This window comes from Alosa pseudoharengus, unplaced genomic scaffold, assembly GCF_046254945.1.
Source record: "Alosa pseudoharengus isolate Yale_2024_CS ecotype anadromous, Long Island Sound unplaced genomic scaffold, YU_APseudo_1.1 YU_APseudo_1.1_scf_10, whole genome shotgun sequence".
Taxonomy (NCBI): domain Eukaryota; kingdom Metazoa; phylum Chordata; class Actinopteri; order Clupeiformes; family Clupeidae; genus Alosa; species Alosa pseudoharengus.
This window is the reverse complement of record NW_027468565.1, coordinates 23,476,606-23,491,210: the sequence shown is the minus strand read 5'-3', so window position 1 is coordinate 23,491,210 and position 14,605 is coordinate 23,476,606. Positions and strand designations below refer to the sequence as shown.

Genomic DNA, 14,605 nt, shown 5'->3' with positions numbered 1-14,605 from the left:
ATTTCAGTAATTGACATGCTTTACACTCCTCAACATTTTAGCCAAAGAGGTCAAATCATTCAAGCCAAAGCAGATGTTAAGCTTTGACAGGTACTGACTCACATACTAGAAAGATGTATGAGGACAGGACTAGGGTGTAAAAGCTGTATCGATGTTGATGTTGATGCTGATGCTGATGCGGGTTGACTGACCGATCCTGTGATCCTCTCACAGAATGGCACAGTGCAGTGTGAAACCATCTCATGCCCACCACCAAACTGCCCCTCGGGTACTGCCCCCACCTACGTGAAGGGAGCCTGTTGCAAAGAGTGCCAACGTGAGTATGCACTCTAGCAAACACACACACACACACACACACAAAGGCACGCACACACACAGGCACGCACACACATGGGCACGCAAACACATGGGCACGCACACACACACCACACACGGGCAAGCACACACATGGGCACGCGCACACACTCACAGACACATACTGTACACACAGGCAGTGCACAATGTGCACTAGGCAAGCACTTAACTGCCAACAGCCTCATGGTCTCTGTTCACACTCCCCCCTGAAGACAACACAGCTCTTCACTGCACGCCTCCACAAGGGCTGCCTGACAACTGACCACATCTCCACGTTGCTAAGCTACATCCCAACATGTCTCCTGAGATGTCAGCCGTTGCATTTACATAGATGAATAAATGATTCAAGGCAGAGCCTCGCCTTAACACCGACCTCTGTGCCTGCTACATAAACAGGATCATAAAACTGGGTGGCAGGTTACGAAACATGCTTGTTTTTGTTTATGTGTAGGAAGGTGTATAAGATTGAAGTCAAGTGTCAGAGGTGTTTTTTTTCTCTGCAGCTTCTATTCGTATCACAAGAAGGTCTCTCCTTATACTGTAACTCTGATTTTGGTTAAGAAACATAACAGTGCATGGTATGACTGCTGCATGGTGTTGCCACCTGCTGCACAAAGAAAAAAAAAAACATATTTCCCAGGTTCTCTCCATGCCCTACTCCTGTAAATCCTAGTAAACTGCAAGTCATGCTTCGTCTATTTATCCATCTTCTATTCCTCATCAGCCTAGTGGGGTTATATGCCCAACAAGTTTCATATGCCCCAGGAATCGTCAACCAAAAATGTGGTAAAAAACAGAGAAAACGTATACGGCCGTGTTACAGAAGCACTAGCGAAGGTCATAATGATATTGGGCTTTGCTATGCAAAAAAAAATGATGTGAACTTCAGACGACTCACAATGAACAATGAATATCTCTGCACCCAGCATTATGTTATATTTACTTGGTCCTTTTTGCATTGTAAATCCACCAAAGGTTGTTTTTTCTCCATGACATCCACCAAACAAACATTTAGTTTAAGTATTAAGTATGTATATACTATACTCTTTTGATCCCGTGAGGGAAATTTGGTCTCTGCATTTATCCCAATCCGTGAATTAGTGAAACACACTCAGCACACAGTGAACACACAGTGAGGTGAAGCACACACTAATCCCGGCGCAGTGAGCTGCCTGCAACAACAGCGGTGCTCGGGGAGCAGTGAGGGGTTAGGTGCCTTGCTCAAAGGCACTTCAGCCGTGCCTACTGGTCAGGGTTCGAACCGGCAACCCACCGGTTACAAGTCCGAAGCGCTAAGCAGTAGGCCACGGCTGCCCCTAAATTCACTCGGGTTTTCCCTTCATTTTATTAGCCAACAAGTTTTCATTTAAAATTATCAGATTTTCCATTATCAGCATCTCAGTGGAAATCCGGGGCTGATCCCTAGAAATGGACTTGCGACAATCCAAAAGCTGCTCTGATGAAAGGAATTCATATACTGCGTATACAAAGTCATCTTTTTTCCCATGCTTGTTAATACCGACAAGTACACACTGTTCATTTCCCCCTGTGTAAAGCACTGCCATACATAAATAAATATCAATCAGATAGGGAGCCAGAGACATATATTATCTTTGAGTTTGCATTCCACTGCAGGCTCAGTGTTAAGTTGGAACTGCTCTCCCTCGGTAGCAGTAGCGCCTCTGCACTGACACTGCTGTGAAAATAAATAGCTGTGTTGTTTTGACTTATCATTATATAATTGTAACTGTTGAGTGGAAAAAGTGTGTGTGTGTGTGTGTGTGTGTGTGTGCTCCATCATCTGCAAAGTTTCATCATGAGCCAAGAGCTCACTACTGCACAAACTCCCACTCACATCAAGCGTAATCTGCAACAAGGGACCAGCTCTCCAGCTAGTTATACCATTTAATTCAACTCTGGGTGATGAGTATGTCATGTATGTATGTGATGGAGATGTAGCTGTTTGTGGTCATTTTTTAGAGAGCTAAATAAACCAGTGGGACTGTGTGCATGTGCATAGGGGCGGGGGTGCTGATAAGCCTGAAGAAGTGGGGTTTATCAGTCCAAAGTATTCCTCTCAACAGGAACATTTACAAACACACAGACTCCCCTAAACACACACATACACATACACACACACGCACGCAGATGCACAACTCATCAGCACGCTTCTCTTGTCAGTGAGTCACACAAGCATTGACGAGAGGCACGCTAATTAGCTCGCCACTCCGTGCTGAGTGGAGAGGCTCCACAGCGAGCCTTCGCCTTTCTATCTGCCTCTTATCGCTGCGCGCAGCGTCCCTCCAGAGTTTGGGCTGCTTGCGCGTTTGAAGGCACGTGATGAGCAGAGTGCGCCATGCGCTGACAGGATTGCTTGGCGTTGCCACTTGTTCTGACGCTTCATCTTGCAGCAACTGCATCTGCATAAGGTTGTGGCAATTCACACATGCTGGGTTTTTGTCTTTTCTCTGGTTTGATCACAGCGTCCTGTTTGGAGTGCCGTGTCTGATAATGAGATATGTACACCTCAACAAACATCTGTTTTGAAACGTCCTTGTCCATTCCCACTCTAGCTACACTGCCCTCTAAAATTCTGCTGTAACATTGAAGCCAAACTTACCCGATGCGCTGTCTTGAGCCATAATCACTTTGATCATGCTATGTGAAATGCCATAAATCCAACCACTAGCCTGTCATGTCTGGTTGGGTGAAGGGTGTTATAAAATGTCGGCACTAATCAATATCACAAAGGTGCATGTTTCTGTGTTGACAGTGCTGTTTGTGTCTATTTGCAGCCGTGTGCTTGTTCAGTGGGAGGGAGTTGGTAGAAGGTGAAACCCGCACCATTCGTGACAACGGCATGTGCTTGTTACTAGAGTGCCGAGTAAGTAGCCTTCAATGGAGTGTCAGTGCTGTTATTTTTGTACAAGTGCTTTATTTTTTATTTTGTATCTCAACCCACACACTTAGTCCACAAACATTCTAGCAGAGATGACAGCTCGCTAAAGGCCTATTGTGGTCTTTCTTGTGTGGAGGCAGGGGCTCAATTATGTGGGAAAGAGTAATGGGTGGTAGGCTTTGTGAGCCCTCTTTAATAATTAGCTCTCTGTATTTCAATTTAGCCAATATAAATGTCAATCATCTATGCAAAACGAATGTAATGAACATCTGTATTACACAGGGTCTTATTTTTATTTGCATGAGAACACATGGATTCAGAGTAGACACTGAATAGGCACTCAGTAGGAGATTTGTGCAAAAACACTGTTGTGAGATACCACTGTTTTTTTGTGTTTTGAATAAATGAAAGACCGCTAAATCTAGCATAATGTTTTTTTGTTACCTTGAACAGGATCAGACGATGCGCACGGTGGTGACCCCAAGCTGTCCGGAGCTAAAGTGCCCCGAGGTGGAACAGATCACCCTCGTAGACAGATGCTGTAAAATCTGCAGAGGTGCGGTTACACCCCCCGGCTTATTCTCCTGTTGAAACAGCATGACATATGTGCTCATAAACACTGGCTGGGCTGTTAACAGGGAGCTGAGATAGCTGTTGGACAGAACAACAGACATCTAGTGTAGTCTGACAGTGATAACAAAATTATTACAACCAAAGATGCTGTTACTTACATAATTGCTCACAAGCAAAGCATAAAGCACAGGAACTTGTTTCTTTTGGTAAGTTCCAGGTGTTTACATTACGTTTGACCTCTGTTGGGTAGGTTATGACTTCTGCGTCGAGGACAACCCCTGCATAGAAAACTCCGACTGTATGAACCTGGAGGCGGCCGCCCGCTGCAGCTGTAAGGATGGCTTCCGGCCGCTCCGCGACGACAACGCCTACTGCGAAGGTACCAGCTAAACACACACCACACATCTGCACCCCTCAATGCCAAAGACAGCAGTAGTGTCCGGGGGGGATGGGGGGGGGGCTCTATATGGATGCAATTGCGCTTCTTTTCACAGCCACCTGATGATTGATCCCCGCTGTTCTCATGGGGGAGGAAAAGTGAGGAGATTTTTGTCAGTCTGAGAATGGGGGATTTTGATTCCTGGCACACTGCCCGTTGCCGGTCGTTTATCAATCAGTGACATTTTGCAAGCGCCAACCGATCAGTGTGCGCATCAATCATTGTGAAGGCCGTTCATTACTGACTTCACCACAGGTGCTGTGCCGTAGAGCTCATGCAGGGCCACTCAGCTAAACAGACTTTGATTGATCATCTTGTCTGTACCCTTTTGAAGCAGTTGCACACAGTTGAGCCTTCTCCGTCTAAACTGCCCACGATTGAGAAATGTGTGAGTTATCACATAGGCGCGCATGTGTGTAGCTGTCCTTCCTTCTATTCAGAGGAGGATAATGAACACAAAATGCTCATGGTCCTTGATGTGAATCTCATAAGCTTCCCTTCAGTCAACCTCCTCTTCACCTGAAGTGAGCTTTTGTACCCATAAACATATTAAATATGATACTATCTGGCTAGTTTTATCACTAGGAGTGTATATATCAAAGTGTATTAAATGTTCCTCTCATATCCAAACTGATAATAAACTTAATACTCAATTTATTCTAAAATTGCTGCTTGATCAATTGCCCCATAATTTGGTCCACAACTCTTTGCCCATGCATCATTTCAACTCCTCTCTGACATCATCAACTCCTCTCACGGTCACCTGGGATGTTTGTGCAGCGATGTGGCTTCACAGCGGATTTTGCCTGATTTTTCGAGTGTACATTCCTTTTTTTGCTGGGAGTAAGTCATCAACGTCTCACCCACCTCACTCCCCACCTCCACCACCACCTCCATCGGTGGCCTACTTTTGCAGACCACTAATGGATTCCACCCGTGCTCTGTGAGTGGCCCAGCTTCGCTGTCACCTTGCTGGGGATCAGTGGGATTTTTTAATGAAACTTGCTCCTCTATTTGGCAGAAAGGATAACGGGGGGAGACAAGTGTGAACTGCACTCTCTGGCCTGGCCTTGTTTGGTCTGAGCGCGTCTAATGCCAACAGTTGGGATGGTAATTGCCCAGTCTTGGCCAATCTACATGATTAAAGATGTTATCAGGCTCCCATCTGAAATGAATGGAGTCTGCGCATAGCAGCTTTAGGTTGGGCTGGTGTAAAGCTTTCTCCTCCCACACTAATAGACTGTATGAGACTCCATGCCTGATTTTAAGTGTGCTGTTCTAGTTACTACAGACAATGACTCCTGGTAAATGCACACATCAATGTTCAGATCTTCACGTTAAAAATGCACATTGGACAAAGTACATGCATTCATGTCTAGATAGCTGGAAGTTTATCTTGATTGAGATATTTTATGCAGGCATTACGTATTGGTTGTGTCGTTCAGTTCTGTGGAATGAAATATTGGCATTTCATGTTTGACTAACCTAATGATGATTATCATAATAATTAACCTTAAATATGTAAGAGTGAATAGGCAAGGTGGGTGATTAAGAATTGCTGAAACATCTTTTGCCTGTGAAAATATTACTAAGTCTGAGCCACAATTGTCAACCTCTTCTTACTAATTGCATTATTTCTCAGACAATTGAATATCAAATCAGCCACACACTGAAATGCAGTTTCACTTGCTGGATAACAAGATAACACGACAATGATGAGATTCCGACTTTAGTTAGGTAAAGAAACCAACAGTAGTACTTTAAAGTAGTCCTAGGTCATTGCTGAGCCGAAAATAGACTATGAGATCACTCCTGTGTAAATTTTTCATCCATGCTGTGGTATGAGAGACTCTGGGGGATACTGCACTTGCCTCTCTGCTGGAGTACTGCTGTGTTGGATAGAAAACACTGAGCCCCATTTTATCCCCCTACCAAATTCAGTTTGGTGGAATCTGTGCGGCTCAAAGCATTAAGCAAATAGGAGAAAGGAGGCATAGTCATTTACTTGATGGGTAGGCTGACCATCAAAGTGTTTGATTAAGTGTTTGATTATAATGGCATATGCATGCTTTTATGTCTGCTATATATTATGTCTTTGCCCTCTTATGTGCCAAGTTGCCTTGATGAAGTAATGATTATGATTTTGTAGTTATTATGATGATTGCTTCTTAGAGGCTTGGATGGAAAATATTAGTGTCTTAAAGTAAACGTGGCCCATCTACTGGTTCTTCCATCTGTTGCCATGGGGAACAATTGGAAAGGTTTCAAAGATTTACTGTCTAGAAATAATGTGAAGGGTATGAATTGGAAATAATTATATTTTATAAGTTATTATATTTTAGTAGCATTTTTAAGGATTGTCCACATTCACATAAAGTTGTAATATTATTTACTGTGACACAAGTTTTTTTTAAAAGTGCTATTTGTAGTAGTTTTTGTTTAAAACATTCTTAAACTGACCTAGAAATAGTAACAGAAATTTGAATGTAATGTTATGAATGTCTATGTAAAGTTAGCTTGATTGCCAGCTAATTGTGGACAATACTCTCTTGTAATACCACTTTGTACCTCAAGGTGCTGTATCAAATATGCAAGTCAATTGAAAAGCGCTGTTGCAGATAATGGTACCTTTAGACAACTTGAATTCTACACATAGCTCTTTTAAGTGTTGTCTGACTGGCAATGTATATGAAAGAGTTTTTCAGTTTACTACTAGCTACTGGCTTCTTGCTCTGGCTCCAATTCTTTGATGTTGCTGGCTTTGCTACTGCTGTTTTATTGCTTTGTCTAGCTCTACCGCTGGTGCTGTTACACCATTTTGAAACATTACAACACCATCACATTAGCCACCTTCACTGGTGACTGATTATTCCACCCTAAAAAGAAGCTGACTAAAGCTCAATACAAACAGGGTTCCCAGTCTGAGTGAAAACAGAGAGTAACAGCTGGGCGAGCTAGTCTATATATTTTAGCTTTCTTACCTAAAACAAGGCCCTAATGATTAGTTATCTTCCACCGATGTTTATTTGTTATCTAATTAGCTATAGTGAACACTAACGTAGTATAAAGTGACAAGTTAGACATTTTTTAGCCTTGATTAAAGGATAGAAGTCTCATCTCAGTCACAATAGTCTTTGTGACAGACAGGGGACCCATGTAAGCATAGATGCTTTCTGGTGATAGACATAAAGAAAAGTCACCGTCCATTTGATGCACCGCTCTGTGCAACACTAGAAACTACAGTAATAGAATGGGTAGTCTGAGTATCCCAAGAACCTCATTGGACCTGCTTGAGAGGTTTATACCCCTGGAAATTGGTCCATCTCTGTGCACTCTGAATGCTTTTATTTTACTTTGCTGAATAATTACACAAGGCAGATGGAGGCTAATTTGCAGTGACTGATGAGAAGGGGCAGAATCCCAAATGCAATTACCACTGAGATGAACCTAAAGAATGACTTAGGCCCTAGTTAAAGGGTTGACCTGACTGCCAACCGGTCTCTGTGACCTCACCATCCCCGAGTTAGAGTACGCCTAGCTTTGAAAAGGGCTCTCTGAACTCCTATCTCTGTTCCTGTTCCCTTGCTCAGCTTAGTAATCTTTCTTATTTTTGCCCTAAAGTACTGCACCTGTGTGTGCAATTTACATTGGAGGATAATTTTAGAGGTATTCTATGAAGAACTCTGGGCCAAATGATGATTGATGATCATCAGCCATTGATAACAATGCTGCGTCTGATAAAGGAAAGGCAAGCACAGAGCTGCTTCCGAGAGCCAAGCATTTGTTATATTGTAACTGTTCTGTTGCACTCTCGCTATGGGCAGGCAAGCAGTTTAGCCGCCACAATGAGATTCATCACTATTAATCAGGCCTTTCATAGTCCATTGTGCTGCTGAGTGGTTGCTGAGTTCAATGGATCTCTACAACAAGCAGGCATGTTGCATGCGCAACATGAAATGATTTATCACCTGCAAGTAGCATGTAATGAGGCTATGGCAAGACTTTCCAGCAAAGGCAGTGCTCTTTACTTCCCCCTAATTGCTTTTCTTAATGCTCTGCCTGTTTTGATATGTTATATTCAGTGCAATTCCAAGGTATTATCCATGCAAGCTACCATTTAAGCTCTACATACAGGTGTTTCCCTGTTGTGTATAGTTTTGCCATCTGGTGCCAACAGAGACGCACATTTAAGGTTGTTATTAGCCCTACTAGTGTTTGAAAAAGCTGTAGTTGTAGTTGTACTGTCAACAATTAAAAGGGCCATTTGGTTTAAAATTGTTTCAGATAAATTGTCTTGATTAACAGTTAGGATTACAGGCTTTATCCATTGAAATATATGTGAAAATTCAAACCAGATACATAAGAGAAATATGGGGTGCTGACCTGGACCTACAGACAACACTGTGGCAGCTCATTCACCTCTGTCAGACAACATGTACAGTTCTTCCCTAGACATATTCCGAATAACCCTCATCATTAAGACAAGGTTTGCCCTGCTTGTTTGAGTGGCCCAGATAACCTGTTTTGGGGAGGGAGTTCCACCAGTGGTAGCATGTGCTTTGCGGTTCAGTGCAGCCAGCCAGCGTGTTATCTCCTCATTTCCAGACAGCAGACAGCAATGAGGCTCCCAGGTAGAGCACGAGATTCACCACAGCAGCGCTGCCTGACAGCCTACACTGTAGCGCCGTCCTGTCCTGTCATTACTGCCACTGTGCTGCTCCCTCGAGATAACATGGATAGCCCCAAAAATGATATGGATAGCTATGCTACTGCCATGAGGAAAGCCACACAGTGCTTCTGTAGAGCTCAGGTGCTATCAACAACAACAAATGCAAAGTCACTGTTGTTGTTTTGTTTTTGTTTTTTTGAGCATTTCATTCTAATTGTCTAAACTGGAGGACATGTAGCATGGTGCCTTTTAGGTTATTGTTTATTCATTTGTTTGTTGGCAGCGGCTCCAGAATCCTGGTTTGCTTTTGTTTCCTCCCCATTGCTGTGTGCGTGGAGATTGGTAGAGTTTAATTGGAATCCGCTGCTTGGTTTACCCTTGAACAAAGTGTGTCTGAGGCTCAGACGATTCACATAGGTGTGTGACTTTGATTGATTCCTCTTTGGTAGAGAGTGAGGCAGAGAAAGGGAGAAGGGGGAGGAAAGAAAAACAACAGAACAGGAAGGCGCTTTCTATTAATTTATCTTTCTGTGCAAGCAGCTCGACCCAGATAATTTTACCCAGAGATAAAAGCGGCCACCAACTTCTCATGGCCCTCTTTTAATTTGTTTATTAGTTATTTATTTATTTAGCGGAGGTTCATTGAATACTGTCTCACAGTAGGTGATTTAGGGGAGTGGAACACACATGACTATGGGCCCTGCCCATCTCAAATGCATGTGTGTGTGTGTTTAAAACAGCAGGCCTTAGCTTAATAACACAGCACACAATGGCAGAATGCATGTACAATGCCAGTGGGGGGTGATTGCAATGTGCAGAATGAAGCTGGCTCTCTCTGCATCCACATCTGCCTAAAAAAAAAAAAACAAGGTTACTCTTACCATGGCAGGAGAGAACAACAATGTGCATTAAGTGAATAATTCCCAAGTGAGTGAAGGACACAGCTGTTTTTCATGAAGACTTCTTTTCAGCGCCTTTTAAGGAAGGGGAACCTTGAGGATTTCAATACAGGTGGGCCCAGGGTGTGCTTAAATTCATTTAAATCAAAGAGTCAAAGAGAGATAATGTTCTGTTGAAACTGATAAATACGCTGCTTCTCTACCAAAAATTCTGAAATGGCCTTCGCCTCAGTGCTTCGCTACTTCTCAAACTTCAGTGTGAAAAGAAAAAAAAGTCTCAAACTTTTCTCTTTCTCCGCATAGTTGAGTTTAAGTGGTGTTTTTTCCTACAGATATCGATGAGTGTGCTGAGGGGAAACACTACTGCCGTGAGAACACCATGTGTGTCAACACTCCCGGATCCTTCATGTGCATCTGCCACACTGGCTACATCAGGATCGATGATTACTCCTGCACAGGTAAGAGTAGCCTGGATACCAGTTGGAGTTCAATCACTAACGTTTGGTAATGATGTATGTTAACCACGGGGGACAAAACGATAACGATAGGCTTGCAACTTAAACGTAATCGCTCTCAGGAACACCCTATGTTCGCTGGTTGGTTCTGAGACAAGTTGCCGAAGTAAACAAAGTGAACGAGAAGTATTCCAGATGGAGTACTGTAGGGAAATGTAAATGAGTGGAAGTACGTAGACAGGTGGAGTCAAGCTAAGGTAAGAGACCATTCCACATCAACCATATTCAGCTGAACACCAGTCTGCTCTTAGCTCACTCTGTGCCAGACAGTTGTCTTGTGAGTAGTGAGTTGATGCTAAGACTGTCTGTATGGAACTGCTGATGTATTTGAATTCATTGTTATGACTTAGGACCCCACCTTGTAGTAGAAATAATTGTTATGCTATTTTGTTTGAGTGCAAGAGTGAATGCAGTGTAACAACATGCATTACTGTATTATGATGTGTTTTTTTTATCCAGGAAATAATTTGTGATTCTGTACATAGCTTATGAATAAAGTAGGGATGCACCGATTAGATGTCGATACCAATGTTTAGCAAGTAACAATTTGGCTGCAAACCGATGCAGATACCAATATTTTGTTAATGCATTTTTTATTTAATTTAAGTTTAAGTATACTTTTGGATAGTGAAGAAACTGACAGGAAGCAAAACTACAGGAGACAGTCTTACAAGATACGAGTTTTTTATTATTTTGTACTCCAGCAAATTTGAGCTAATTAGCTTGCCAGCAACGTATTTCAACAAAGATGCAATTGCTATTTTTGAGAAGTCAAGCAGATAAGAATGGACAGAGAAAACAATTTTGTGTGACACAGCTTGTGCTACTGAGAGACATACAGTACTGTACATCCGCAAAAACACCAACATGCACAACTGCATGACCATATGGCACAGCCGTGTATTTAGGCGTATACTGGGGTCTTTCAGGGCTTCACAGCATCATCTCTGAATGCCCCTGTCTGCACATAACACAACATAGTCTTACCTATTGCAGAATTGATGCAACATAGCAGATAAGCATCAGCCACTGCCATCGGTAAATGTCATATACATTTGCCGATAACCAATATCAGTCAACAAGGCCGATATTGGCCAATACTAATGTTGGGCAGATATATCGGTGCATCCCTAGAATAAAGTATTATTTGTGAAAACAGATAATGGTCAGCTCCCAAAGACAGCATCCAGACAGAAAAGTTTAACTTTTAACATTTTTTGAATGTGTTGGGGTACAGTAGGTTGCTCAAGGCTTGTACCATCAAAGCTTCCACAGACAGTTACAATTCAATCTAATAATGGAATGCTAAGAGAATTTGTTTCTTTTTTTCACCACACTCTTTTTGTTCTTTAAACATTGAATCACTGTAGCTTTGGGTCAGATCTATCTTCTTTGCTTTAGCCTCCTGTCTATTAGGTTTTAGTCATTCCAGCGCCCAGCTGAACACGCTGACACAGTGATTGCTCACATGTTGCAGAGTTTGCTCTTGGTCTGTTTTTGCTTTGACTTCGACACAAAAGGGTGGCTGGTGCTGTAATATTGCTTTATCTCCCTCTTGGCCTCTTACTCGAGAGCTTTAAATGAAACGCGTGTTTGGAACCTGGTCCTGAATGTGACTTTGCACTCAGGACCAAAGCCAGGTGTTGTTGGTTTTGAAGTAATGGAGATGCATTTTAGAGAATGTGGGAAAAGCTACAGTACAATTGTTTTTGGGCTTGTAGTTTCAAGTAAATGCACCCTCAGCAGAAAAGAAACACAAATAAAAGACTATAACCTTTACTGTTTGTCAAAGAAAGACAACACTGATTGATAATGCATCTTGCATTTAGTTTTAAAGACAGGCTTTTGATAAGATTTAGACAAATGGTGTAGATCCGAGTATTTATTGTGTCGAGACATTGTGTTACCTTTTTAATTCAGAGCAGTTCACTGCTATTCATTGAAGTAATTTGCTGATGATTACACTTTGAGAAATGAATGAAATCCCTGTATACTGCGTCTCAGTGGAAGAGCACAGTGCATTTCCTTCCAAAAAAATTATGCCGGCTCTCAGCAGATGCTAAACGCGCACGCACGCACACACACAGACACACACACACACACACACACACACACACACACACACACACACACACACACACACACACACACACACACACTTTTCCAGCTTTCAGCTTTGTGCCAGAGGATTTACTTCCTGTAATGTCCTACTGTGCCCCCCTCCTCAAATACTGTAATGAATTTCAGACCAAGACTGTTCATATTAGCACCTTATGACTCCCTATGTTTTGCTGACAGTTGACAGTTAACATGAGTTCATATTCAGCTGCCTTGATGAAGCCATGGCTCAGCGGGTTTCAGTGTATGTCACATTCACACACATCTTCACACGGCATTGTCTCTGAGTAACATCAGTCTGGCCAGTGTGATTTCACATCATAGCAGTCAGTTATTGTTCTTTTTCAGTCACTTGCAATCCCCTCTAAAAAGCTGGAGGGAAACTGGCAGGCTGAGTTGGGAAAAAAAGGAAAAGTAGGGACAGTACTACTGATGACAAAAAAAATGTTTTTGAAGAACTTTTTGAAGACCCTTTCATAACAGCTCAAGAGGAATTCTCTACAGAGAAATGAATTTAAGTCGTTTGAAAAATGAAACCCAAGTTATTATTTATTCACTTTTGGTATGCCTTTGGAGAGACAAATAATTTCATTGTGTGATTTCTCTGATATGCTGGAGAGATTAATAATGAAGGCGAGGCGATGTAATCTAGCTGCAGTAATTTAACATAGATCACGTGCCTGTGAGCTGCAGGAGTTCTAGACTTGGTTATGTATCTCCCTATAAAAGTCAATTTATGTGATTAAAGTGGGCTTTCTGTGCAGCTGATATAGCGACTTCTGTAGGAGACGCTACAGTAAAATGGCTGTCATCTTCATCGTGACTTACTGAGATGCTGCTATACGTGCGTAATAATTGTTCCTGCATATACTGTGAAATATTGCCTGTAGGCCTGTAAGGTCTAATGTGGAAGAGTATGATTTATTACACTTTAAATAGCCTGAGATGAATAACCTGTTTGGATTGCATCACGACCAGTGTTGGAAATTGACCATTTATTACTGGTATGTCCTAGTGAATTCATGTGGGAGGGGGTAAAAAAGTTCAGTGTGTTGTAAAAGGGTGAATCTACTCAAGGCTGATGCAAGCCTAAGCAATGAAAGTGATCTTGGATATTTGTGCTGAAACTCTACATGTATATGGAGTGCCATAATGGATTATAGGTGTGTAGCCAGCGAAAGCTAATAAGACCTGCCCTAATAATATAGTATACGTTTTTTTTTCCATTCAGTAGTGATGTCGTATTAGCTCAAGGTGCTGATTATTTCAAATAAGCGAGGAGTGGTAAAGAGAATCTTCAAAAGAACACTGAGAAAAGGAAACTTTTTTAATTGTTTTGGAGCTTTGGAGCTTGGACTGTGATGCCACAGAGAGTTGTTGCAGTGTGGATACAAACCCATACTGCCTCTCTTTTCAACTTCTGAATCTCTTTGAAACATCTCAAAGCACAAAGCAGAGAGAAGTGGCTATGTGTTTGGATGAAAACAGTGGACTTTCTTTTTTAACTGTATCAAGTATCGGGTCAATTGGGTGCCTGTAAAGTTGCCAGAAGTAGGCCAAATTGGTATACTACTAGCTGTAGCAAACGAGGCATATAGAGTACATGCAATAACAGAAAAGGAATATACATGAAGTATCAAAGGTATTTGATATTTTTTCAGATTGATAAGGCAAAAAGGACAAGTGTTTCGTCACACCCAATGTACTGTCACAAAACACCAATCAGACTTGTCCATTGGAAACAAGGAGCAGTTATTGCTCATGTTCCTTAGCTCACCAAGTCTGCCCTTTCTGGGCATTGGAGTCTACTGAAGGACTCTCTTGTCACAGTATGTTCAATAATCATCCAATTTCATTTGGAAATATGTTCTACATTAGATCTAGTCACTGCTCATAGTCATGACATGACAGGAACATTATGCACATTCATTGTAATACTGACAATGAGTTTCTTTGAAGATGTGAAATCTGGTTGAAATTACTTTCCATTTTCTCAGACAAATTAGAGAGTTTGGGGTTATTTTTTTGCTTTTGCTTTGCTAGCGCTAGTCTTTGATTGCAATGCTTTAGAGTTTTGTTTTCAAGACCTCAATATGTGTCTGCAGTCCTCTCTACACACCAGTTTAGCACAAAAAACCT

The 14,605-nt window shown here is 42.0% G+C and overlaps 1 protein-coding gene across 1 annotated transcript in view; it reads left to right on the top strand.

Moving 5' to 3' along the window:
• The window catches only part of nell2a (neural EGFL like 2a), a 61,288-nt gene that overhangs the window by 14,250 nt on the left and 32,433 nt on the right, over positions 1 to 14,605 (top strand). Inside the window, exons 9-13 of the mRNA XM_076301084.1 lie at positions 214 to 316; positions 3,150 to 3,238; positions 3,707 to 3,809; positions 4,077 to 4,205; positions 10,166 to 10,291. Coding sequence (XP_076157199.1) covers positions 214 to 316; positions 3,150 to 3,238; positions 3,707 to 3,809; positions 4,077 to 4,205; positions 10,166 to 10,291 — 550 coding nt within the window. The remainder of the gene's footprint in view (positions 1 to 213; positions 317 to 3,149; positions 3,239 to 3,706; positions 3,810 to 4,076; positions 4,206 to 10,165; positions 10,292 to 14,605) is intronic.